Genomic DNA, 27,707 nt, shown 5'->3' on the forward strand with positions numbered 1-27,707 from the left:
TGTGACTGTAAAACTAATTTCCTCTGGAGGGACAGTAAGGATGACCTTGGATGTTTTTTTCTGAATTGAATCGCTGTTGTCATGGGAAAACTGTCTTTTTACTCATGTTGCATGTTCTTACTTGCATTTTATATGGAAACCTGGAAGATGCTTTCCAAGACCGCAGTTTTCTATTTATTCAAGGGTAACAAAATTCATAGCTGTGTTTACAACATGAAGCTTTTCTTTATAACCTGAAAATATTGTTCTATCTCAGCACAGCCCAGTGTCAGCTTTATTACCAGAAACACTGTGGGAAACCCCTGCAGGCTTTGAAACCGAGACAAGGGGGAGGAATAACAGGTTGAAGTAAAGAGCCCTTCGGCATGTGTGCATGCACACTTATAGGCATGTCAAAACACACATACTACACATATGTGCACATCATGAGAGAGGCTGCCCCAGCCCTACCTCCATACATCCACACACACACACACACACACACACACACACACACAGGCATCCACCCTCTTCCTGCATTCCTCTCCTGTCTGACAAACTTCCAGTAAGCCCACCAGCACTTCAAAAACAGCCCACCACCAGCAGCCCTCCAGACGACAGCGCCTGCTAAAAATATGCACAGCCTTGTCGCACACAAAGACACAAACACCACCTTCTTATTGGAAACTTAGAGGAAAAACAGGCTACAGGTGCAGCCAGATCCTGGCTGGGTTTGTTACGTTTCTCAAACCCAACCACTTGTTTGGTTATAAAATTAAAAATGATTCTTATCCACCAACAATGACCACGTTTCAGCCTCAATCAATGAATTTATTGCTTTTTTTCCTATTACACGACTGTAAACTTGACACCTTTGGGTTTTAAACCATTGATTGGACAAAACATTGAACTAATCAATGATTATTCCCTAACAAATAAGCAATAATGACAGTTGCAGACGGAATAAAGTGCCATTTTTCCTGCTTTTCCCAGAAAATTCAAGATTCTCTCATTGCAGTAAAAATAAATGCACCAACTCTTTGTGTTGTTGGTTGATGTTGGAGCCTTAAAAATCCTCCTTGCCTACCGCTGGGCCGTTTTGATGAGCTTTGTTTCCATTTCTCCTTTGCGTTAGCAGGGCACACAGCTTCAAGTCTGCTCCTAAGAGGTACATTCCCACTTGCTTAAATTTTGTGCCTGAAAGCTTCGATTAAACCCACATACACAGACAACAGCAGATAGGCAACACAGGGGAGGAATAGGAGAGACAAATGAGGGTAGTACTGTTGTTCCATAAAGCAATGGCAAAACTCGGTTTTGTGTCCACCTCTCTCTTTCCCTCTCTTTGTCATTCCCTGCAGATCTACAGTCGTCGTAGCGCTCCACTCAACCGCCTCATCTACCTGTTTGTTTACTTATTCCCTCAGTTACTCACCCAACAACATCCCTCCTCCCCACAGCGTCTCTATACCTTCATTTTGCCTCTTCTTCCATCCCCCGTTCACCCTCTCTCTCTCTCCCTCTCTCTCAGTCTCTCCATTGCTTCCTCTTTCGCCCATTCATTCCACCATCTTTTTGTTTATTCTTATTTCAGTGAAACGAAAGCAGGACAGTGAGTGAGTCAGAAGGTCATTTTAATACTGGATACTGTTAGATAGGGGCAAAAAGAGAGGGTAGGCAGTTAGTTCATGTCAGGGGTTTCCCTGCTTGATAATAGGTATTAAGGGGGATATGATGGCATCATATGCTAATTCATGCATTCGTTAACCATTTGTTAGTCAATTTTGGCCAACGTAAACCAATAAAATACCTTTTTAATTGAGACTTACACAAGTCTGTTTAAATGAAAAATAAAAAAGTTCTTAAGTTAAAAAAGGTTTTTCAAAGAACTTTCAATATCTTTAACCAAATTTTACACATTAAGATTTTTTCCAACCACACCCCGAAAGTAGCTATAATTGTGGGTTGATCTTTTGAGAACAAGTTGCGGTCAGAAAAGTAAAAAGCTGTATCATGCAACACAGTTGCTACTTTTAGCACACATGTTCCTTTTTAGAGTAACAGGAGCGAGGAGTCCTTTTTCCTGAACTAAATTTTAAAAGACAAATGCTGCAGAATCTTCGCTTAACAAGTTACAAGTTCTGGTACTAGCGTCTGCTGCTCCTATTTTTGCTGCACTGTGACAAATCAAAAGATTGTCTACTGAGTAACGGACTGACATGTTTAGGTTTGTCTGTCACTTTGAGACTAAAGTAAAAACACCTGCAAACCCTGCAAACCCTGACTGCATTTAAAAAGCGTTTATAAAAATTAAAATTATTATTCTTCTTTTTTAAGGAAGAAAGGAGGAAGAAGGTAAAGGAGAAGAGGTAGGAAGGGGAGGGGGAAGGAAGGGAAAGGAAAGGAAGAGGAGGGAGAGGGGAAGAAGAAAAATCAAGCAGCTTCTTTCCTTTCTTTTCTCTCTTTTGTGACTGCTTATTTATTTTATTAATAAATAACAGATTGTACATTTCTAATTTTTAAATTCATTTGAGTTGTAACAGGATAGGCGTAATAAGCTATGCTTCAGCCTTCGCCTTTTCGGTCCAAATGTCTATTATCAATTTTCTTTCTCTGTTTACTTTGATCAATGTTTTTTTCTGGTTTGTTACTTCTGTTTTAATGACATGTATTGACCGAAATAAACGGAAAACGAACAAAAGAGTTCACTTCCTCTCACGAAGTCTTTGCCATTTTGATAAATATCAAGGAAGTCATGTTATTGGATGGTCTTTTGTCTCATTGCTCAAAAAGAAAAAAAATGTCTTGCGTCCATCTATCGATCTTTCGAGTTGTCTACCTTTTTCTATCTATTCATCCATCCATCTAAGTCCAAGAAGGACGTTTTATGTGATGCCTGGACCTCGGGGCTCTGCTGGGAGACAAAGCAGCAGTAAACAGTGTTTACTCTCCTGGAGACGGCTGGGTTTAAGTGGCTGGCTAGGGTGCACTAGCCTCCCTTATGTGACCATTAAAGTCAATGGCCTCGTCTTGGCGACCTGGCTGAGGGCGCTGGTGGAGGGAAATATGAGAAACTGGTACTCAGGCACACACCCCTATCAGCAGAGCGACGACCTCTGGGGCTCAAAAATGAATCCAATATGGAAGTGCAAAAAACTGCAGTTCCTCAAATGGCCTCTTGATGCTGACTCCAAAAGTGAGTCAATCCCCATAGAATGCCATGCAAAAATGTCCAACTTTACAGCAGAAATAAAGTTGTTTGTAGCCTGGGACAAAAAAAAAAGACTTTGGTCTTTTCAGCTAATTGCCCCATTCTTGACGGCTGAACAGGGGGTGAATTCTTATATAATTCACCCGATTGTATTAATGCTTCAAGTTGTGCATAATCAAGAACGTGGTCGCTTTGAATGACAGGGAGATGCCGTCACAAGTGGTTTGTCGCTAGGGCTGGACAATATGGACCAAAAGCCATATCCCGATATATTTAGGCTGAATATTGATATATATCCCGATATTTTTTTATTTTAAAGTGAGAGCTAATGTTCAGTCAAAGTCAAAGCCAAATATGACATGTCACAAATAGTTTTATTGAAACTGTGAACAGAAATAATGTATAACAGGAGTACCTTTTTTTTTTAAATCAAAGCTCCATAAAGTGCACATTTAAATAAAACAATGTCTTAAATAAAAATAGCCTATGAAATAAAATAGGCCAATCTCTTTCTGAAATAGATATATTTATATGAGAAAAGAATAACGAACATTACTTAATATGACAAACCCTAGTAGGGCAGCGTTTATATATAAAGAAAGAAAAAAATTGATCTCGCCCAGCCCTACTTGTCGCTGCTCTCACAGCACCAAAGCTCCACTTTTTTTGGGTTAGCCAGAAGTTCAGGCACCGCCAAGACACCCACATTGAGCTACATTTATGCTCTTCTGAAGCGCATGGGTGACGTCACAGAGACTGTGTCCATTTTATACAGTCTATGAACTCTAAAAGTGTTTTGAAGCAAGGACCTAAGGCCCAGAGAGGGGACGAAGAAGAAGAAGAAGAAGAAGAAGAAGAAGAAGAGATATAAAAGAAAATGTCAGTTGCAAGCTGACACATTAAGTGTGACAGGGTTAGTCAAACAGAAGGTCTGCAAACACACAAACACACACACAAGATTAGTCAAAGAGAGTAGGGGAACTCCACTATCTATCTACTATCTTTCCAGTCTCTTTTCACTGTCTCTGTTATGCACATGCACACACACGCGCACACACTAGTCAAGTGAGGCTGGCAGATGGTGGATTGGTAAAAGGCGGACGGCGTGGCCCAGATGTTGCTGAACCCACAGTGCAGAAGGCAAAGGGCTTTGATCTACCTCGCCACAGAGGAACTACTGTAGGAGAGGGGAGGATGCTAACTGCTCCTTTAAAGTGAAGAAAGAGAGTGAAGAGGAGTAAATATATGTGTTTGTGTGTGTGCGTGTCTAAATAAGAGAGAGTGTGTAAGTGTAGTAGAGCGAGAGAAAAGAGGGATGATATTCCCATGTGAGATATATGAATGTTTACGAGAAAATACCAGAGGGATAACTCACAAGTATCACACACTCAGATAGCCACAAAACACGCATACATAAACTATGCATCCACGAACGCCTAAACAAACACAGTCCAACTTTGGGTTTACTCACAACACATCCATTTGGGGAACAACACAGACAGACCATATTTATTTCTATCTACCCCAATATCAACAATCACAAATCTGCCCCAGCAGGCGTTACAATCTGTACAGCATATAACACCCTCCGTACTTAGACCCTCACTTCAGATCAGTGTGGGCCTAAGACAGTTGCACACACACACACACACACAAATGCACACAAAACCAATCCACACTGAGCCTGGGGGTAGCCTGTAGTTAACACCAACAGCCACACACACCACACATACTCCAGGCAATTGCTTTATAACACACAAACACACACACATTACTGTTTTCTAAAAATGTAATTTAAGAAAAGCTGCATTCATTTATCAACTCAAACCAGTTCTCCTCCTCAGACTTTTCCCCTGTTCAAGCAATACCTCTTCAGTCAAGCCTCCAAATTATTTATTTACTCATTTATTTATTTTGTCAGTGGCACTTAATAACAGCCTGGTTAAATAAAGGTTAAATAAATCAAAAACTGCCAACTGAATCTCTGGGAGGGGAATGTGGAGTGGGCACATGCCAACACATTTAGGTTTTGGCAGGCAGCTTTGCCAGCTCCAACACACACAACTCAGCAGGTCAAAAAGTATTGTTTGGAGGTGAAATGTTTAAATTTCCCAGGTTCCAGTCCCCAGGCCGAAGAGGTGAATGGGTTTAGCTGGAATCTGACTCACCCACTGGAACCAGAAAACTGGCTCAGTTCTGGCCAACAATCAGTCGCTGCGGTCGGAGAGTCAGCCTGCCAGCCAGGCAGGCAACCAGTCATTCAGTCAGCCCGCCAGTTGTGACTTCTCTGACATTTCAGTGAGGTCGGCCAGCCAGTCGGCCAGCCAGTCAGCAAGCCAGGCGGTTGGTCAATACAGTCAGGCAGCTGGCCTAAAATTGTGGTCAAAGATCGAGCACTCAAGCAATCCTTCTGCTATTTGGTTGGATAATGGCCATTTGTAAAAAGGAAGAAAGTTCACTCATACTGCCAGATGTCAGTCAGAAAACAAGGCAGCTTGTCTTTTATGTGATTAATAAAGCTCCCAGTTACCCAGCCACATACTGCGGTGATGAGAGGGTAGAAAACTCTCTTCTTATTTTTTCCGTCAACCACCCGTTGACCCTTAACTCATCCCTTCAGTCAGTCAGGGAAAATGGCTGCTCTGCCAGGCAGTCGACAAGCAAGCCACCCAGGCAAGTGGTCACTGCGGTCGGTTAGCTAGCCAGGAAGCCAGCCTGAAATGTGGTGAAGTGACAGCCCCACTGACCCAGTCAAGTGGTGAAGAGGCAGAAAATGTGTGCTTGGATAATGGCAAAGAATAAACTGTGACCTTACCTCCATACTTTTTTTAACTGAGGCAAGAAACAAGTCAATTAGCCAAGTGACAAGCAGTTCTTTCAATCAGAGATAACCAATCAGTCAGCCATTAATCCAATCCATCAATACACCCATCAGCCAGGGAGCTGGTCAGTTACCCTGCCAGTCAATGACTCCATCAACCAGGCATGGTCCAGTCAGAAATGTTGCCTCCATTAGCTGTGGTGAAAGATGGACCCAGTGACTCGATGAACTCATCCACAAATGAGAATGTATTATTATTATTATGTTTTATTTGCCATTATGGTTCCCTGTCATCCTCAGTGGGAAGTTCATCAAGCCCCTTCCCTAAGGAAGGAGATCAAAGCGTATTTCTCACTAGAACATATTATTAGTTTTGTCATGTGTGGACCTACCAGATACAGGCTCAAGGGTCCAATTTGGCTCCTTAGCCCATACTTTAAGAAATATAGTGCTCATATTCACTCGCTTACGCAGCCAAAAGCAACCAAATCAGCCTGTGGTTGAAAATACACCCACTGAACCCTCACAGCAATGCGGTGATGAATTCATGTGGATAAATTTGGGTTTTGTTGGAGCTGTGACTGTCCATCAGCAGGTCAGTAAGTCATCCATCCTGGATCCATCCTGGTCTGGTTAGTAAGGCATTGGTTCATCTCTGGCTGCCCCTCAGCTTGTATCTATAAATTCAGCCTGTCAGTCTTTCTTTTATCCTTCCAACATGAGCATTATGAATCAAGAGCCACAATACAATAGACAATCAACAAACACCAGCAGTGTGTGTGGAAGCCATTAGTTCATGCACCCACTGACCCTGTGCAGGATGAGGCAGATGATGCTGCTCTTAGTCATCTTATCATCTGATCAAGAGCTGTTTTGGAAAGAGCACATGAATCTTGGGGGAATTTCCAGATGTTGTTGTGGACGTACTGATACATACAAACAGACACAAATGTGTGTATTACATGCTCATGAAAGTGAACATTCACACACTCACATGATGACTTGCTAATGCACTGCTGGACGAGGCTGCAGCTGGGCCAGGCAGTTAAAATCCCTGAGGGGCTTTTTTAGTCATCTAACCACCACTATATCCGTCATCCCGTGCAAGTTTCCTTGGGTTTTGACTTTGTCCTTGATGCACTTGCATCAGTGCTTGTGTCATGACCTTTAGCTGGTCATTTCTCTATATCAGATACATTTAAGAGAAAAACAATTCCTTTATTCCTGACAGGTTACAGAATTTTATATGTTCCTGCACACATATATTGTATTAGATTGTGACTTTGAGCAATTTAACCGCAGTGTAAAGTGGACATTTTTTGACCTGAAAAACAACATTTAGGTTAAGGTAGTGTATTGAAAAGTCCTCTCTGAAACAGATGATTAAGATATACTTCTATTCCAAAACCATATTAACACGCTAATGAACTAACTTGTTGCTTTTTGTGTCCAAAAAACAACGTGAAAAGGCCAATTAGGGCTGGGCGATATGGACCAAAATTCGTATCCTGATATATTTAGGCTGAATATCGATATACTATATATATCCTGATATTTTTATTGCAAAGTGAGAGCAAATGTTCAGTCAAAGTCAAAGCCAAATATGTAGTTTTATTGAAACTGTTAATTAAAGTGAACATAATTACCTATAACAACAGGAGTACCTTTTAGAGAAATCAAAGCTCCATTAAGTGCACATTTAAATAAACAAATACCTAAAATAGCCTATGAACTAAAATAGGCCAATCTTTCTCTGAAATAAATATATTTATATGAGGAAAGAATATCGAACATTACAAAAGAACTAAACATGACAAACCCTAGTAGGGCAGCATTTATATATAAAGAAAGAAAAAATTTTGAACCCTATTGATATATGCAATGTGGTCTAATTCCATATCACATTTAAAAATACATCAATATATTTTTTATATCGATATATCGCTGAGCCCTAAGGCCAATGTTACATTATTAAACTCGCAATATGGCAAGACCGTCTGTGCAGAGAAAAAGACGAGCAAAAGCTGAAAATGTCATGGTATACTTTCTAAGCTTTGAATAAAGTAAAAGCTTTGCAATGCGTGACATTTAGACTGTCCTCCATCTTCACTATACAGCTATTTGTCCTTCTCTCCATCTCTCTATCTATCTCACTGCCCTTAGGCACTCTTCAATCCATTATCTGTGTGTGTGTGTGTGTGTGTGTGTGTGTGTGTGTGTGTGTGTGTGTGTGTGTGTGTGTGTCAGTCACCGAGTCATTAGTTGCCGATTAGCCTTTTGACCTACTGCTGCACTGCCTGACTTAGCCAGTGAAAGTGTTTGTGTGTGTGTGTGTGTGTGTGTGTGTGCGTGTGCGTGCGTGCGTGTGCACATGCGTGTGTGTGTGTGTGTGTGTGTGTGTGCGTGTGCGTCACAAACAGCTGTATTTGTATATATCAACAGAAACTGCCAAATGAATACCCACCCATGGTTTTACATACTGTATGATGTTCCATAGGAACTCCATCTATTCAAATGATTTTGGCGGGCACTTCCTCTCTGTACCTGCATCTGATGCAAAGCTTGACATATGTGCCTCGCCTCTCTAAAGGCCCATTCCAACTCAATCAGTTTTACTGGGGAAGGTCCAGGGCAATTAAAATTTGTATCCACTCTGAAGCTACCAAGTCCACAGCTCTTACAAGTGCAGAAATTACTGTATCTCAACAAATTGCTGAATGGTTTTTCAGCAGTATTCAGTTTCAACTGACATCACTGTAATGTTATAATGTGTTCAGTTATTTGGCAGCTGTCAGACTGTCATAACACATGCAGGCTAATAGTCTAAATTGACTTTGGATCGTGTTTGCTCCCGTCTTGTAGTTGTATTGGGTGGAGTTGCTATATTGTTGCACCATTTGTTCCAAAAAATTAACATGTCTTCAAATCTATCCTGCCAAATTGCTCAGATGTAAACCATCAACAGCTTTAGGGTTGCATTAAGGGACTTCTCTTTTTTTAATCCTGTAATGAATTTTCTAGTTTTGCTCTGCATGGCCAGACTCCATGTTGGTTTTAATATTTTCTTTTGGTTTTCTTCTTGCTCGTTTTGAAGAAATGCGTAGGGTGTTAATGACAAAAAGAAAACGAAAGCCAAACTAATTTGTCTTATCATGAGCAGAAATTGAACAGAAACAGATATCTTTTAATATGCTTAAAAAAAATAAAAATAAAAAACATGTTGCCTTATCAAGCAACAGTATCTATATCCTCTGTGAGTGTCCATCCCCTCAGGGCGGTGATAAAGCTTGTTGACCGAAGGTTTTACATAGCATCCATGCCTGCCTGACCCAAGTTTTGCATATGATCGCAGCTGCCGGAAACCTGATCTACAAATATTCCACCACTTGGTACCACATGATGTAAGCAATTGTTTTGCAGTCTCAACTGAGCTTAAGCTTTACATGTCATGAGTAACATGACCTTTAAATATGACTGAAGTCTGTAAAACATTTGCATGCCAACCAAGCTGTTGAGCAGTTGAAAGCACCCACACCACTTTGGTAAGAAGTCTCTCCATGTGATGCTTCCCGCGGCCACAGCTTTACACGCCGTTCAGAAAGCCAACATGTTCCGCCAAAACCACAAACAACGGGTTCGCATTCGCCGGCTCGGCCACCAGTCCGAGGGGGAAAAATGAAGCAATAAATAAAATAACCACTATCTCATTTCTTTCATTTTGTGAAAAGGCGCAGATCTTCTCATGTGTATGTGTAATTATTTCCCTCTCCGGCTCCGTGTTGTCATTGGGGACCGAGGCTGTCGAGTCGCTGCCAAAGCCCCATTCACTGTCTGCACATAGCCAGTGTTACGCAACGGCTAATTACTTCCACTCAGCCCTGACAAAACCATGGAGAGGGCAAGGGAGAGAGAAAGGAAAAAGAGGGGGGAAGAGAGGGATAAAATAAAATAGACAGAGGGGAGGAGGGATGGTCAGAGAGGGGGACAAGCAAGAGGAAAGTCAGAGGGGAAACAGAGAAATTCTAAAGTAGATGAGGAGCAGTGGGTGGAGAAAGAGATGGAGAAACATGAGAGGAGAAAGAGAGAGAAGGAAGAGAATGAGGGACTGAAAGTAAAGAACAGAAAGAAAGTGGGAGGAGAGGGAAGGACAGCTCCTCATCTTCCTCATCTCCCCGAGGCTCTCCTGCAGTGTTTTAGTAAAGAGAGGAACAACAAAAAAAACTGCATCAAACCATAATGACCTCTTCACCATCCGCCACAACAGTTTTACCAAAAATAATGCTGCAGTGGCCAAATTGGTCCAAAGAGAGAGAGAGAGAGAGAGAGAGAGAGAGAGAGAGAGAGAGAGAGAGAGAGATGTGGAAGAGGAGTGTTGTCAAAGCCAGACAGGGCCCGCAGCCCTTTTCCTCTCCAACAATTTTTGGAGATGATGTCATTATTCATAAAAAAAAATAGAAAAAGAAAAATGTGTCTGCGCCTCCGGCTCAACTAGAGCAAAAGTAAGAGGGGAAGGTGGGAGTGGAAGGAGGGAAGCCAGGGAAAGGGAGAGATGTCGAGATGAAGATGTAGACAAGAGAAGAAGAATAAAAGAAATTGAAGACTTGGATCAGGACAAAAATAACCAAAAGGGGAAAAAACATGACATAAAGGCAGAAAGGTAGACGGCAGGAGCAGTAAACTACCTCAATTTATACTTTAATTACACCAAAATGTATATAATATAAACATTTTAAATTAAAGCAGTAAAAGATGCATGATATAACATTAAAGGGAATAATAACTAGATATAGAATTTTAATTAGTACACTTTACAGGTGCTGTTATGCAAATATTGTTAGTAACTGACTGAGCCAGGCTAGCTGTTTCCCCCGGTTTCCAGTCTTTGTGCTAAGCTAAGCTACCAAGCTGCTGGCTAAAAATTTTTATTTAATTGAAAAACTCCTTCAGTCAGCCCAGTTACTAATGCACTCTATGATTTTCTCTCATTTTTCATATTGAATAGCAGTATGAGCTCAATCAAACAAGCATCCTACACAATCAGGCACTGAATATAATGGACAAAAGCCTGACGGCTGGCATGACGGTTTAAATGGAAAGGTTGAATTTCCCCATTGTGCGATTAAAGTAATTAATCTTATATCTTAAAATCTTAAATAAAATAAATTCAATACAATTCAAGTCTACTGTCAAATCTTAAGCTTCTTCCTGAAGGACAAGTCAGGACCTCAATGGCTGTATTGAGCAGATTTACTTTTTTTATTTGTTACACTGCGAGACTCCAGCTGTATCTTTGTTACTCTCTCTGTTGCAAAAGTTCAACCAATTCCAACTTTTACCTTTTTTCAGTAGACTTTTGACCAAAAAAATGTTCAATCTTGGAAGCTGCACGATATTTTCAATAGTTTTGCAACACTGACTTGTGCTTCAGGTATAAACCGAATCAGGAAAGCTTTGATATGTCGGCTTTTCTTCTTTCTTGTTAAGCTCAATGCTTACTTTTAGACCGTTTCTTTCTTTTTTTTTTTTTTTACCTAATTCTGAAAAGCCTTCACTTCCTGTGTGGGAATAAGATTCGCTGCCGCTAATTCTGCCCTACCACAAGGGCTCACATGGGTAAAACCAAGGAAGTCTCAATATGAGCATCGCTGGTGAGGACAAAATCAAGAAAGGAAAAGAAAGAGGCAGAGAGAGAAAAGTAGTGGCTTCAAGATGACAGACGACAGGAAAGCGATGAACAAATCGCTGTCGGAGGCTCCGACACAAACCATCAGCTCAGTCGCACTTTCACTCACCCCTCTTCGCCTCTTTCTCCCAATCTATCCATCATCACTCCATTTCAGCATCACTGTACATCACTTCATCACCCTATCACATGTAAGATAATATATTAGCCCCTATTCATCCATCTATCCTTATCTATCTCTGCCATTGCTCTTTCTCTCCCAATCTGCTCATCTATCTCTCTGCCTTCAGGCTCCCTTCAATCTGTGAGCTCCATACTGTTTGTGTGTGAGAGAGAGAGAGAGAGAGAGAGAGAGACAGAGACAGAGAGAGAGAGAGAGAGAGAGAGAGAGAGAGAGAGAGAGAGAGAGAGAGAGAGAGAGAGAGAGACATATGTGTCTGCTGAGATATTAACCTATTAGAAAATGTAAACAGTGAGGGCGACACATTTATCCAATCAAATCTTAGAATAGACTTTTTTGTGTTTTGATCTCTTTTATTTCTCTAGCTTAGTCTTCTGTCCTCATTAAGATTTGGAGGAAGTCATTAATTCTTCTGTCTTTGTTGAATTCCCTTTTTTCCCCCTTTTTATATTATGGAAACTTGATTCCTCGTCACAAGTAAAACTGATGATGCAAGCCTTTTCTGGTCGCTAGTCAGAGATGCATTTCCCCATTCTCTGGTTTCATCGTAATGTATGCCGTTTCATTTGGCAACACTAGATTTAATTTATGTTTTGTTTGTTTTTATTTTTGAAGTGTTTATATTGTGTTACAGGATCCGACAGGCTTTTCATTTTTCAATTGCCAAGTTAGAGTTGCTATTAAGCATGGCAAAACACATTTCAGTTTTAACGACACGATCATAAACCAGCCACCTTTTGAAGCTGTTGATGACCCCTAAAAAAAATCAAATAAGCCATTTTATTCTGATCATATTTAAACAGGCTGACTGAATGAACTTTAATGGATTCAACACAGTGACTTTTTTCCACTCTAGTCCTTGACTTGATTTGAAAAAGGATGACAAACAGCACAAAATACCTCCAATAATATAAAATAGTGGAGCAAAGGCCTTAAACTCCAGTCAAGTGGTAGAGACAAGAGGACAACACACTTTAACTGCGACGAATTAAAGAGGTGGAACACACAATATTACTTTTCATTTTCGACACATCGTGTTCAGCAGCTTTTTGGCTGCTTCATATGCAACCACATGTGGAACTTTTCTCTAAAATAGAAGTCAAAGAAGCGTTTCCTTTTCCTAATGTGTCTTTTTTGTTGAGAGTGAGCATTCACAGCTCCACATCTGGTTTTCTAAAAGCAGGTGAAAAAAAAATGCTTGTGGACACAGAACATTTCACCAAATCTCACATGACTGGATAATTTTGTACGTCTCCCAAAGAGAAAATATGTGTGTGTGTGTGTGTGTGTGTGTGTGTGTGTGTGTGTGTGTGTGGCCTCTCAGTATGACATGTCTGTCTAACAGGCATTACCAGGCAGTCTGAGCATTTTCATTAGTTCCTAGAACGCCAAACAAACCACATGGGTATGTGAAGCAGCTGCAGTAGTACTAGAGAGCCACAACAACCCACTGGGGCAAGAAAAAGAGAGGGGGAGAGGGAGAGGGAGAGGGAGAGGGGGTGAGGGGGGGGGGGGGCAGGGAGGGATAGAGAGAGAGAGAGAGAGAGAGAGAGAGAGAGAGAGAGAGAGAGAGAGAGAGAGAGAGGGAGAGGGAGAGAGAGAGAGCAAGCCCAGACTAATCTACAGTATGAGTGAATATAAGTGGGTCGAAGTGCATGCCTGCACACATCTGTCTACCAGCTTACTTCTGTGTGTGTGTGTGTGTGTGTATGTGTGTGTGTGTGTGTGTGTGTGTGTGTGTGTGTGTGTGTGTGTGTGTTCATGTTTCATTGCTTACATGTGCATCCAAACCAGTTCCCATTCTGTGTTTATGTATGATTATGGTAGAGAGTAAAAAGCCAATGATCACAGTTCAGGTCCTTGTGCATATGCCTGTTTTCCATTAACATATTTAATGCTCATAAGTGTAATTACATGCAGTTTAGTTCTTAAGGGTTCCCACACTTTTTTATTGCAATTCAACACCAAATTTTCATTTCCAAAATGCTGATGAATGTACAACAGCTGTGTATCTTTCACTGGATGATCTCAGGAAGAAAAAAAACACTCTTTCGTCTATCTCAACACACTCATTTTGTCACTTAAAAAAACACTACTAATTTTCAAGGTTGCATCAACTACAATTTCATTGGCATTTTTCCAAAACAACTATTAGTCACGGCAAACAAAAGTTCAAATCTCATAACCCTTCCGAGATCTTTCTGACTGTGGGAACGTTGCCAGTGTGTTTAGATGGTGACATAATGTCTCTGCTGCCAGAGGTTGAACTGGCAGTGAATCACATCTGAAACCTAATACAATGTGCTGTTCTCATTTACTTGATATCAAACTCTTGTAATATTTTATGACTGTTTGCATGTCCTACCTGACCACAGGCTCTGGTATGGCTTCCACACTGGCAGGGACCTGCACTCCCTTCTCCCATTCTTGTCTCCAAGGGTCCGAGAGCACGTAGAAGTCGTCCGGGCCGAGCTGAGCCGAGTCCGGCAGCTTCATGGCCGTAATGAAGTCGGTACGAAATACCTGTACAGAGAGAAAAACAGAGGAGAGAGGTTGAAAGAGATCTGTCAAAAATATACACACTTTTTTCTTGAATTCTGCTTTTGAGCATCTTAATACATTCATAACTTGACTTGTATAGCACCTTTCAAAACAAAGTTACAAAGTGCTTGACAATAAAACAAAATGCAATTAACAACACATAAATAAAACAATTTATAAAACAATGTAAAAGAAGGTCAATAAACGGCAATACGATAAAAGTTTTAAGAAGAGATTTAGAAGATGACACTGAGTTTGCCTGCCTGATATCTCCAGACAGGGAGTTTCAAAGCTTGGGGGCCCAAACAGCAAAGGCTCGGTCACTTTATGTGACCAGTCTGGATTTAGGAACCACTAGTAGGGCCCGGCTGGATGATCTCAGGCAGCGATCAGGCTCATAGGGAGTAAGTAAAGAAGATGGTGGGATGCAGGTAAATCACAGTCTGCAGACTCAACCTGCTCATGATAAAAAATCTTTACTGATAACTGTCAGGCTTGTGCATGATTCCCTAGTTCAGCTAGAACACAAATTAGTCCAAAATGGCCATGTTTGGCATTTGCCTTGACTACTACTCGCCACCAAACGTCAGTGTAATATTAGAGCAGGTGAAGAATATGAAGAACAGATGTGGGAGAGCGTTGAGTAGCATTTGTCTAGCAAAGCCTTAATCTCTCATTTTGCGGTGTTGTCTAGATCCATATCTCTGGCTTACTTAAGTAATCACTCAATGCCTCTGTAGCCTTTTTAATTCTCAGCTGGATGTTTGAGCCGTTTTCCGCTGCAGTTTTTCTGACCTTTTTGTAAATGTGTGGAGTCACTTTTCAGTGCAAAGTAACATAAGGGGGTTTAAACTGTTGCTGACTTATTTCATTCCAACGTGTTTCCTCAAATCATCTCCTTGCATCTCTCAGTTGGTGGTCTCCTCGTTTCCCTCATGTCTTATATTAGAGTGTCTACGATGCGAGGGTAAGATGTGGGTGAAGTGAGGAAACGAGGAGACGTTTAAGACAAATGAGAACCACCTACTGACATAGGAAGTGGAGAGATGAAGAGGAAGTGGAAGGAGAAAGAAGTGGGGGAAGGACTGATAAGATGAAGTGCTGTGGACACGGTAGCCATTAACCAAATTGTTGATATTAACCTGGAGACCTTTACAGGTTAATGTCAAATACATATACTGTGTAGAGGAGTACATATAGTGATTAAATGAGGGTGTATGTTGCAGGAAAAACAAGCAAAGTGTGCTTGTGTGTGATGCAGTGTTTTGAAGACCAGAGGGAGTGTGTGTATTCAAGCAGACTCAATCACTCTCACACATAATGTGAACACACACACTTTCTCTCTCTCTCTGCTCTAACAGGGACCTGAAGCAATGATATTATCAGTCATATAGTCAAGGACATCAGCTAAGAACACACACACATAAACACACAAACCCACAGAGGAAAACAAGCAACACACACACGCACGCGCACACACACACACACACAGCAGTGCCAAATCAACCGTATGACTTCACCCTACATTTTATCATTACTTTCTAAGCCTCCTTATCCCTGCTTTATTAGCTCTTCTCCGCCATCCTACTCCCTCGCTTCCCCCTCCGTCTCTCCATTAACCTCTCCATCTTCTCTCCCTCCTCCTTCCCTCACTCAGCCCCCTAATGTGGATTTTTTTTACCTGCATTATTGTGACCTAAGAGACACAAAGTAGCAAAATTGTGGAAAAAGAGAAAAACATGGCAAAAGGAGCTGAAAACAGGGAGCACTGGATGGAGGAGGTGGAATAAAATGAGCAGTTGGAGAAAAGAAGCAAAAACAATATTGCACAATAAATACAGTATAAAACACCCATAATTTCCTTAAACTAACTATGTTTTTTTTTAAAGAATAAAAGAAAGAAAGAAAACAGGGATATGAAATGAAGAAGTTCTGTTACATTTAACAACAATAAAAGTATCTCTGCAACCTCTAACACCTGAGTGTTCTGTATTTGATTGGATTGAAATTGCACTTTTTTTTCTTCCCAATACCATAGTTTGAAAAGTTAAACATGTCTCTCTTCCCTCTTTCTATTCCCTAAGATATTACACATTTGTCCATGCATCAAGAAAAAATAAAAGTACAGTCTAAGCTGTGTGTAGTCTCCTGATTTAAACAGGAAAAATCTGATCAAAGCATCAGTGAAAAAGACTGAGACATGAAAGCAGATCTTTAAAGCTGTAGTGTTTGGAGTTAAATGCTAAAACATGCTAACATGATGATGTTAAGCAGGTATCATTTTAATGCCATGTTTAATAGGTTACCAGGGGTAAAATTACCATCTTACTTTAATTTGCTAAAATGTGCTTAGCACTAAACACAAAGTACAAATTAAAATTATGACTTATTGATGGCACACAATGATGGCAAAGTTATTACAGTTCATCCTGACGGGGACATAGATGTACCAAATTTCATGACAATGTATCCAATAGTTTCCCTCAAAACCAAAAATGTCATGTGAGCACTGAAGGAAAAGTCAGGGGATTACCAAAGCTGCAAGGATTCATTATTTTAGAATCATAGCTTGACAAAATCATCTGCTAAAACATCTCATCTGCGGTCTGGAACAAAAAAACAATATTATGATACAAAAAACAACTATGCAAATGTGGCTTTGGCTTAAATCTGACCAGGCATTCAATGACAGCTTTCTTTATTAAAAAAAAAAAAGTTTTAAAGGTCTGGTACAAGGCACTATTTGTGACACTTCAAAGGTTTGCATGCTATTTGCTCAGGTTGAGAAGAAACACAGCTTCTCTGTAATAGAGAGGAAAAAGAGACAGAATCATGGAGGGATATAAAGAGAGAGTGTTAACAGAGCGGAAGCAGTTATATTCTGTGTATTTGCCCTGTCCCTCAGAGGAGCTGAACTTTAAGACTGGACCGCTGGAAAGAAACGACTATTAAGGAGAGGAGAGGAGAGGAGAGGAGAGGAGAGGAGAGGAGAGGAGAGGGATGTTAAACTAAACGAAGAGGAAAGAGGGAGGACAAGATCAGGAAAAAGGGAGAAAGAGAAGACAAATCACTAAGTATGAGAGAAATGTGAGAAAGAGAGAAATTGGAGTGATATTAATTTAAGGGGAAAGACAAGGACAGACGAGGATGAAACTGGTGCGTGCGTGCGTGCGTGCGTGCGTGCGTGCGTGCGTGCGTGCGTGCGTGCGTGCGTGCGTGCGTGCGTGCCACAGAGCAGTATATGAAAAGGCCATATGTAAAAAGCAGCATCCTTGCTTCTGCTGCTTGGCTGCCTCCACTGTCTGCCAGCCAGCACAAATAAATAATGCAATGGAGTAAGGGGCTGTGTGTGTGTGTGTGTGTGTGTGTGTGTGTGTGTGTGTGTGTGTGTGTGTGTGTGTGTGTGTGTGTGTGTGTGTGTTTATGTACAGCCCGGTGTCAGTGTCCATGTGTGTTTTCTCCTCTGCCACTGTGTGCATTTCTGTGTGTGGTTTTTATATGTGTGAATAAGTGTGTCCGAGTGCTTCCAACTGTGTGTGTAACCAAGGCCATGATGAATCTTGCTTTCCCCTTCAGCAATACGAGAGGAGGACAGACAGTGACAGAGGGCATTCACTCCTCCTTAATCTTTCTCCCTCTTTTTTTAACCTCTTTCTCCCCTTCCACCTACATTCTCTGTCTTTTTCTACATTCTACATTTTCAACGAGGAGAGGAGAGGAGAGGAAAAAGGAAAAGAGTACTACATATAAGAGAAGTAGAAAGGTGAGCAGAGGGAAAAGGAGAAAAGGAGGAGAGGATGTCAGTATATCAGTTTTATTACTGTGTGTTTGTACAGGAATGACTGCAGCTAATTAATGTGTAGGAAACACTATTACAAGCTCCTGCAGTTTTATGTTCTGCCTTGTTTCTCTCTCTCTCTCGCTCTCTCTCTCTCTCTCTCTCTCTCTCTCTCTCGCTCAAGCTCATCTCCATCCTGCTCTCTCTTTCACCCACCACCTGCTCTTTTTTTCGTATTTTCACTCTTTTTGTGAGTGACATTTGGGAGTCACCCAGCCTCAGTGATGGATGACAGGCAGACAGATGGAAAAGGAGCATTATAAAAAGATGAGAGGTGCAGGTAGACAGGGGGAGAGTCAGACAGGTAGAGGGGCAGACGAGCTGTTGCTGTTTCCAGACTGTGAAGCAATTTAACAGAAAATATAAAACACAAATGAGCTTTCACAGAGTCAGAAAATACAGCCAGAGTCCTTCAAGAACTGATTAGATTAGAGTCACCCGTTTGTTTTCTACAGAGTCAGTAAATGTCAGTTATATTTCATGTGAAGACAAAAACAAAGAAATGCATTTGGCTGTATTACAACGGAGCAACTAATAAAGACTTATGTCTTACGGCAGGGACAGTACAAATGTCTTTTCTGGCTGGTTCTGGTGGACAGAGACTGTTGTGCTAAGAGCCTGGAGCCGCCATGGAAACTCTGTCAGCAATAACTCAAAAAGTGCATTTCTTTTTCCATTTATCACATGATTTATTTATTTGCTGGAGAGATTTTCCGCATCGATCAACTTTAATAACTTTGTTCTGAGGAACATGTGATTGAATTTTGCCATTTCCAGTCAGCTTTCCAAATTTTATAAATCATAATTTGCAAATGAGAATATTGAGTGGATGCCCAACTCCTGCAGACGGGGGAATAATACAGTAGATTTCCAGCAGATAAGACAGAAAATCCCCTTTAGCGTGCAATTAATTCACATGTCATCACTATCATCCATTGCATTCAGCTGCTTGAAGCCATTTCACTGCATTGCTCATCAGGTTTGTTAACAATTTTATTTGCTGCTGCAACAAGGTGAAATCACCTGATTATTTGCTAAAAATTCTTCCTAATTTGCTCTTTTTATAATCATCTATCACTTAGCTTGGAGGATCCCTCATCAAATGATGAGCTTTCTCTCCAAATCATGATTCAGCAACAATCAAATAATTTAGTCTGCGGTCTGTAGAGAGCCTGCGTTGGCTCATTTCCCCAAATGTGACAGACTGTCATGCCGTAAACATTGCTCTCATTTGCATTTCAATAACTCAAGTTTTAATTTTTTTGTTCCGTCATCAGTTTGGTTTGCATCGCAAGCCATCCAATCACGCAGCACAGATTGATCGATGACCACTCGCTTAAACACGAACGATGAGATTCAGCTGCTCAGATAGAAACCCTGGTTCAACATTACACACAGAAACTGTTGCATTCACAGAGCACTGCAGAGAGACTTGAACATGATCAAACAAACATAAGTAGTCTCTGTCATACTGTCAAGCACAGCTTTACACATACACACATGCACACATACACACACTTTCCTCTGGCCAGTCAGTCAGTCAGTAGGTCAGTATGCTATGTTGAGTTACGGGCTGTATGCAGGCAGCGCTCTCATTAAGTCCAATCTAGATCTGGACTGATGACATGAGCAGGGGCTGTGTGTGTGTGTGTGTGTGTGTGTGTGTGTGTGTGTGTGTGTGTGTGTGTGTGTGTGTGTGTGTGTGCGTGTGTGTATGTGCTGGTAGGGGAGCTGACAGCCTGACAGGCATTAATAATCACAGTCAAAAACACAGTCTCCCTTTCATGGAGGACTGTGTTTAAGAATTCATGTCCATAGCCTCTAATGCTGCTATTATTTCTAAAACTACTACTACAACCAGAACCCGACAGATATGGGATTTTTGAGATCTATGCTGATACTGATTTTATAGGGGGAAAATTTGTTGATAACTGATATGGTGGCCGGTGAAGTCATTTTCTGATCTGGAATAAAAATAGACCTTTTTTGACCACTTTGAGAAAGTAGCTCTCTGGGTACATTTGCAAACTTTATTAAATAATATCTAACATTCTTATACATTTTTATACAGTATACAAACAATGTATTACATTGTCAGCCCGTTCTATAAACGATAACTGAGAAAATAACGAATAAGTAGGAATAAAATAAAAAGCTAAATAAACATCATTACTGTTCAGTGTCAGTCAATTACTGACCATTTAAAAAAGATAATAATTACATGCCAACAGCATTTCTAAATCACGCCAATCAACATTTTCAGCATTATATATTGTGTAAAAAAAAGTTTTCAGAACTGCACATATCAGTTAGCATATACACTGATACCAATATGCTTTTGACAGTCCAATATCGGCCGAGAATATCTACCAAAGACATATCTGTCGGGCTCTAGTAAAAAGTACCAGTAACGTATTCATAATAATAAAGCTTGTTGTTAAATAATAAAAATGCTTCATAAGACTTCAAATCAGGAAAAATTAAGATTTAACCATTTAATACTGTTGATAACTTCTGCCCCTTTTCCTTATACTAGTCGAGTTTCCTCTGGGATTACAAATAGTGTTAATAATTTTATTACTAGAAGTACTAATGCTGCTTCTGTTACTACTACCATTTCTGATCAGGCCATAAATACTTTTATATATGATATAATAATACGAATGTCAATGTTACCAGTAAGAACTTCTGTACAGCTGTAGCTGCTGCAGGTAGTTCCACCAGAAACAATGCTCTCCTTCTTCTGTAAACTATAAGCTTTTGCAAGCTCTGATTCATCTTGTTTGTATGCTGTATGAGGCTGATTGTCTCTGTCTTATTTTTGGGACTGACTCTAATCTATGACCATCTGCGGAGCGTTGATGGATTAGCAGTCGGCTTTGACCTGAGCCGAACAGATGAGAAAGCACAGAGAATGATTGTTGAAATCTGACATTTCAAACAAGCACACACACACACACACACACACACACACACACACAGACACAGACACACACACACACACAGATAGAGAGATAGAGAGATATTCACATTGACACCGAAGCAGAAACACACATTCACAAATAAGCACAGATGTACAGTATTGACACAACTATACACACATAAACACAGACATGGATGTATATATGGCCACACAAAAACACACACTCACGTACACACACTGACACAGGTAGCCGACAAACCCAGCCTCCACATGCACACACTAGACATTGTTATGTTGCTGAGCCAATTTCCTTGAAGCACAGTGACAAAGTGCTTCATGTGCATTTAAAGGCCAGCTGACATCACACACTACAGTTAGACTCGCTGGTTATCTTGAAAAAAAGAACAGCATCGTTTAATGTGTGAGTTTGAAAAGGGATGAGAGCACTGATAGAAAGAGAAGGAGGGAGAGGATGATCTGTCCTTCACATATCATCCTGCTGTTATTATTAGATTGCTTAACTTCAGCAGAGATTTCTCCTGTGTGGTTATGGGTGCAATAGTGGTACGGCTGTTATCAGCAGCCCATAAGGTTCTAAGGACCCATAAGGGCAGGATAACTCCAGCTCAACATACAACGAAGGAGTGAGATTTGTCATTTCTTGACCGAAGATAATGGTGAAAGTGGAGTGGGGTTGATTTTCAGGTTTGTGGGTAAACTGAAACTAAAACTCAAACTAAACTGAACTGAACTGGCATTTGTATTATGGCACGTTCTCGCAAATTAAAAAGTAGCCTACCAGAGCCCGACCAATAAAAAAGAATAAAAAATGAATAGCTTACACCATTTCTAAATCACGGCAATGAACATTTTCTGCAGAGAGAGAGAGCGAGAGAGCGAGAGAGAGAGAGGGGGGGTGCAGGAATTTCCATGTTGCGCTAACTTTAAAGTTTCCTCTGACCAACCAGTGGTCTGTAGTGTTCTAACCCCCCACCTCTAAATCAGCTCAGACCTACAGAACATTTACTGTGGTGGTACCAAAAAAAGTACTAAGTGCTACGGGCGGGCCATATGGCCAAAATCTCCTATCACTGTGTTTATAAGTTTATATCATGCTAACAGTATATATCACCAAACAATAATTGTTTGTAAATTAAATTCAGAAGTGGTTTAAAATACTGTACTTCATCACATTTAATTATTTTCTTCTCTTATTTTTCTCAAACAACTTTTTCGCATGAGACAACACAGGAGTTAAAAACACTCAAAAGACTCAAAACAGTGAAACTGAGGAGTTGTTTTTTTTTTTTTTTTTCAATGGAAGCTTTGAGGTCCCTGAGAAGAATAATTTGGAGTGTTAAGGGTTTTTATGGTTAACGGGACACTTCCTCATGTCCACCCCTCAAGTTACCGTGGGACACAACTAGATTCACAACATTGCAAAATCACGCAAGATCATGAAATCACACAAGAATCCAGTCCTGAATAAGTCCCGCTGTACAAAAGGTATTGCCAAATCTCTACTTGTGGACATGATTCTACTATTGCACAGTATATATACAGTTACATTGCCCAACTCTACCAGGTACCAGGTAATATCTACAACTTTTACAAACGGAATACCAAAAAAGAGCAAGTCAAGCCATGCCAAAACATGCAGAATAGATGCAGTATTCGAAAGGAAGGATGTGAAATACTTCGAGCAGCACAACATTTAATATTTATCTGCAAATCTGACCTGTAGATAGATGGAGGGGTGCAATAAAAAAAAACACTATAAAGGGCTGCTGTGATTTTAATAAGTTTGAAAACTGCTCCTACGAAAGACCAGGATAAGAAAACGATTAACATAAAATAAAAACTTTTTAGACAATTGTGGTGAATGACATTCACTGCAGAAAATCATAGTCAGGATTTGGACTTTAAAAGGACAAGAGGACTGACTGAACTGACTGAACTGTGAAGGACTACGTACACCCTCTGGCGTTGTGACAGATTCTGGTGAACAAGGTTTATAAGAGGCACTCTGTACTGTCAGAGAGTAACACAGAAGCAGAACCAGCAGCAGTGGCAGACGTCACCTGAGTCTCAAATGGGCTAACATTTGACTTAACGGACTGAAAAGAGACCTGCTGAGGACATAGCAAAAGAAACTCTACGGTAAAGATGAAAGCAATCACAAATTTCACAATTGAAAGAAAGCAGAAAAAGGAAAGGAAATGAAAGTGAGGGGTGAGAGGACAGGAAAAGGAAGGAATAAAAAGAAGAGTATATTTTTTTCTTCCTCTGGGCATCATGGCTACCTGGCACTCCACAGTGCGTCATGGCAGATGTCGACTCACAGAGAGAGGAGGCTAATTTTAGCAGCCACATCACAGCACAGGGACGGGCTCTAATGATTGGCTGCTTGGAAGGTCCACAGGACTCAGGGAGAAGTGTGTGTGTGTGTGTGTGTGTGTGTGTGTGTGTGTGTGTGTGTGGTGTGTGTTGAGTGGGTGATTAAGAGTGAGAAAAAGACAGAGAAGGAGAGAAAGGGGTTGATGAGAGAGTGACAGAATGAGAGAGAAGAGAGCAGTGACTCAGTGATTTCAGCAAGAAAAATAATCTTTCCAACATGCATCAAGAGGGAAGCTGCTGCTGCAATACCAACAGAAGGTAGTGCATTTAACCAAATACAACTTACATAAGAATTTAACCAAGGATAATACATTACAAATGCACATGTCTGTCTGGTGTGATTCATCATCTTACTAAAAAAAATTATTTGTATTGTATTTATGGAGCTGATGCTGTGCAAAAACATTTTTTTTGCAGATAAGCAGTTAAGGATAATGAATGAATGAATGAATGAATGAATGAATGAATGAATGAATGAATGAATGAATGAATGAAACAGCAACTAAAAATAACAATAAGCTTATACATGCAAACTTCTCAGCAATTACCCAGTCCCTTTTCATTTATAAAAAATTACAACAGCTACAGTTTAGGGCTGTCAGGATGAACAAATCTCCCATGCAGTGATTAAGGTTGGCAGTATCAGCGCTTATCTATGGTATGTAGACTGATGCATGTAATGCAGAACAAAATGTTTAGCTGTCCGTTAGAGAGTTGTGTATGACGAGTACAGTGTTGATGTGAATAGAAACATGAACATGCAAATGCACATTCAACCGCATCACCAAGATAAGCCAAACAGAAGGATAGAAACAAAGTCCTTTTTTTTAAAGTGTTGTTTGACCACCATTGTGTCTGGTAGGCAGCAGTGGAATGTAACTAAGTACATTGACTCAAGTACTGTGATTAGGTGCAATTTTGTACTTAGCAGTATATTAAGTAGTTTTGCCCATAGTTTAAAATTGCTTACATAAATGCATCAATAATAATAATAAAATAATATATTTCGAATATATACAGTACTGTGCAAAAGTCTTAGGCAGATGTGAAAAAAAGAAAGAAAGAATTGATGCAGGTTTGAAGGGTGGTCACACCAAATGTTGACCTGATTTAGATTTTTCTTCCGTTCACTTACTTTTCATTTTCATTCATTCATTATTCTTATCTGATTACCTGGACTAGGGTTGCGGGGGGCTGGAGCTGATCCCAGCTGACATTGGGAGAGAGGCGGGGTACACCCTGGACAGGTCGCCAGACTATCACAGGTCTGACACATAGAGACAGACAATCACGCTCTCATTCACACCTACGGGGAATTCAGAGTCACCAGTTAAACCTAAGTGAGTGTTTCTGGACTGTGGGAGGAAGCCGGAGTACAGAGAACCCACGCTGACACGGGGAGAACATGCAAACTCCATACAGAACACTTTTCATTTTGTTAATTGATTTTTTTAAAAATACACTATTAACATTTCTACTTTTGAAGGCGTTCTTATTTTACAGCCTTTTTTCCACACCTGCCTAAAACTTTTGCACAGTACTGTATATAAAACAATCTCAGTGGGTCCATTCTGCATAAGTACTTTCAGTACATTTGATGCTGACACTTTTGTACTGTTACTTCAGTAAGTTTTGAATGCGGAACTTTTACTTGTAGTGGAGTGATTTCAGAGTGTGGTATTAGTACTTTTACTGAAGTCAGGGATCTGACTATTTAATCCACCACTGCTGGTAGGTTGATCAAATTCACATCTATTTAACATTCAATACATATGCATTGAAGAGTAAAACAAAACACAAAAACATCCCTATGGAGGTTGCAGCAGTTGCTTGAGCTTGAGTTGCTTCAGCTTGTCAACAGTGCCATATTGCAATATCACAGGTCTCATGACGGCCCACTATAGTTCAGGATTAACTGAGAATCTCAGTCTACATCTCAGTATCTCAAAAGTAAAGTTTCTTCCATCCACCAGAGGCTATTTCTGTTAGAGTTTTTTTAATAACATTTCAGGAATGCTAAATGTGAAAAAGAATGTATGTGTAATTAATGTGAATTTATGAAAAGAAAAGAACCTAAAAATGTAGCTGGCCGGACAAGGACAGCGAGCCACATGAGGACCCATTGTAAGCCACAAAAAGCTGAAGATCAGTAAAGCAACATGTTCAGGAAAATGTGCTGACCTTGATATAAATAAATAAACTAGACTAGACTAAATCCGGAGTCCCCAGTAAGCAAGAGTTCCACCAGTGTTCAGCATTTCTATCATGATTTAACCCTCAGCTCAGTGTGAATCATAAGAAAGTGAAAATATTATAAAAGCCTCCCAAAAAGTATATACAGACAAATATGTGTACATAAAAGCAAGGACAAAATATGTGCAGAGGTAAAAGACTTCTAAATGTCCTCCCTGCACTTAACCATCTTATTCATGTTTGTTTTCTTCTGCAACAGCAACATTTTCCCATGTTTTCTTTATCACAGGGACACAGGCCTCTGAAAAATGGCTGCCTATCTCCGATTTATTTCTTCTCTTACCAAGCTGGACAGAGAGGACGAGTGAGGGAGGAGAGCTTAGTGCAAGAAAAGGCACAGATATATATTTAACAGACGGACAGGAAGACACGGGATGAAAACTCAAGGAGGAGAGAAAACATTTGGCTCTAAATGGAAGAGAGGCACAGAGGGAAGAAAGGGAGGAAAAGGACAGCAGTAGGAATGAAGAGTGAGAAGAAAGAAACAAAAGTTGAAATTCAACTGGCGAGCATCTTTTCCTGATGTTCTTCCAGGAGAAGCCCTTTATTCTGGATCTTGTATTTCACCTCAATTACTTTCACTTTCCCTCTTTTTTAAAGTCTGGAAAACTAACTTGAACAGCATATGAGGCGATATGAGAAAAAGAAATGCAATGGAAAAGAAGATAGAGAAAGGAGAGAGGTACCTGAACCGTTATCTAGAAGAAAAAACTGCACTGAGAAGCTGTCCCATATCAGCCAAGAAACTGCCCAGGAATGTAATCAAGACTGGATTAGCACACAGCGAATGTTTCTTACAGTAAATAGCTGTGACATTTTTCATAACATGCTGATCTTGATACATTGGAAAGGTGGTTCAACCTTTAACCAGTACAAGAAACATCGAAACAAGTGTTCAAAACACCTGCTATAGTTTTTTTTCCAGGACAAACACTGCATTTGCATTTCAGGCAGCAGCAAAAACCATTTGTTTTAAAGTCAGAGTAAAGCCAAAATATATATGTAATCGCAGTTTTCCAAACCACAGAAAATGTGTTGTCAAACACAGCCAAATTTGAATCAGAAAAAAATCGTAAAGTGTAAAAATGTGGTTTTGTAAAAAGTGAAAACTTCTCTGGTGACTTTCTGCATGCTATCACACTGGCTCTCCGTCTCTCTGAAAATGTTCATGCCAAAAAAAGTACGGAGAATGAATTTTGTGTTAATGTTTGAGTGTGCAGCGATCTGCTCTCATGGAGGTCCTCGCAACCACTCGTAGCCAATAACGGTTTATTTTTAGGATCATAAAATGCTACGGAATTTGCCCATTTGCAGGATATTACTTCAGACATTGTAATCTTCCGTCAATATGACCGCTGACATGAGTCAGCTAAGTAAATGTAGCCACCATTGGTAAAGATACTTATAATGTTGGGGGCAGAGTTATGACAAGGAAGTTCCAGTGCATCATCAAGCCATGATTTTAGACACAAAAAAACGATGAAAAACGCTGCTGAAAAAACCCTGAACACAGAAATTTAGAAAAACAGATTAATGGTCTAACTCTAAAATGCAGTCACATATAGTTTTAAGTCTTTTTACATATTTTCAGCTATAATTTTGTACCTTGTAAAATGTTTTTATTCACAAATCCCTGATTTTACTCTACCATAAAAATAGAATTCTCAACCATATAGCTCACATGAAAAGATATGAGCACCATAAGCACCCAAGGAATCTACACTGAATGAATGACGTGGATAACCACTTGCACAATTCCTTCAAAATAAAGGTTACACATTCAGTATGTGTAAACTATCACATTACATTTGCAGCACGAACATTTCATGACACAATTGGTTATATTTATGCAAACTCTTTGCCAACCCACCTGTGATTTA

General features: G+C 40.2%; 1 protein-coding gene across 1 annotated transcript in view; it reads right to left on the reverse strand.

Moving 5' to 3' along the window:
- jade2 (jade family PHD finger 2) overlaps positions 1 to 27,707 on the reverse strand; it is a 212,607-nt gene that overhangs the window by 133,901 nt on the left and 50,999 nt on the right. The window contains exon 4 of the mRNA XM_059351498.1: positions 14,241 to 14,398. Within this exon, the coding sequence (XP_059207481.1) occupies positions 14,241 to 14,398 (158 nt within the window). The remainder of the gene's footprint in view (positions 1 to 14,240; positions 14,399 to 27,707) is intronic.

Source organism: Centropristis striata, chromosome 15 (genome assembly GCF_030273125.1).
Source record: "Centropristis striata isolate RG_2023a ecotype Rhode Island chromosome 15, C.striata_1.0, whole genome shotgun sequence".
Lineage (NCBI taxonomy): Eukaryota > Metazoa > Chordata > Actinopteri > Perciformes > Serranidae > Centropristis > Centropristis striata.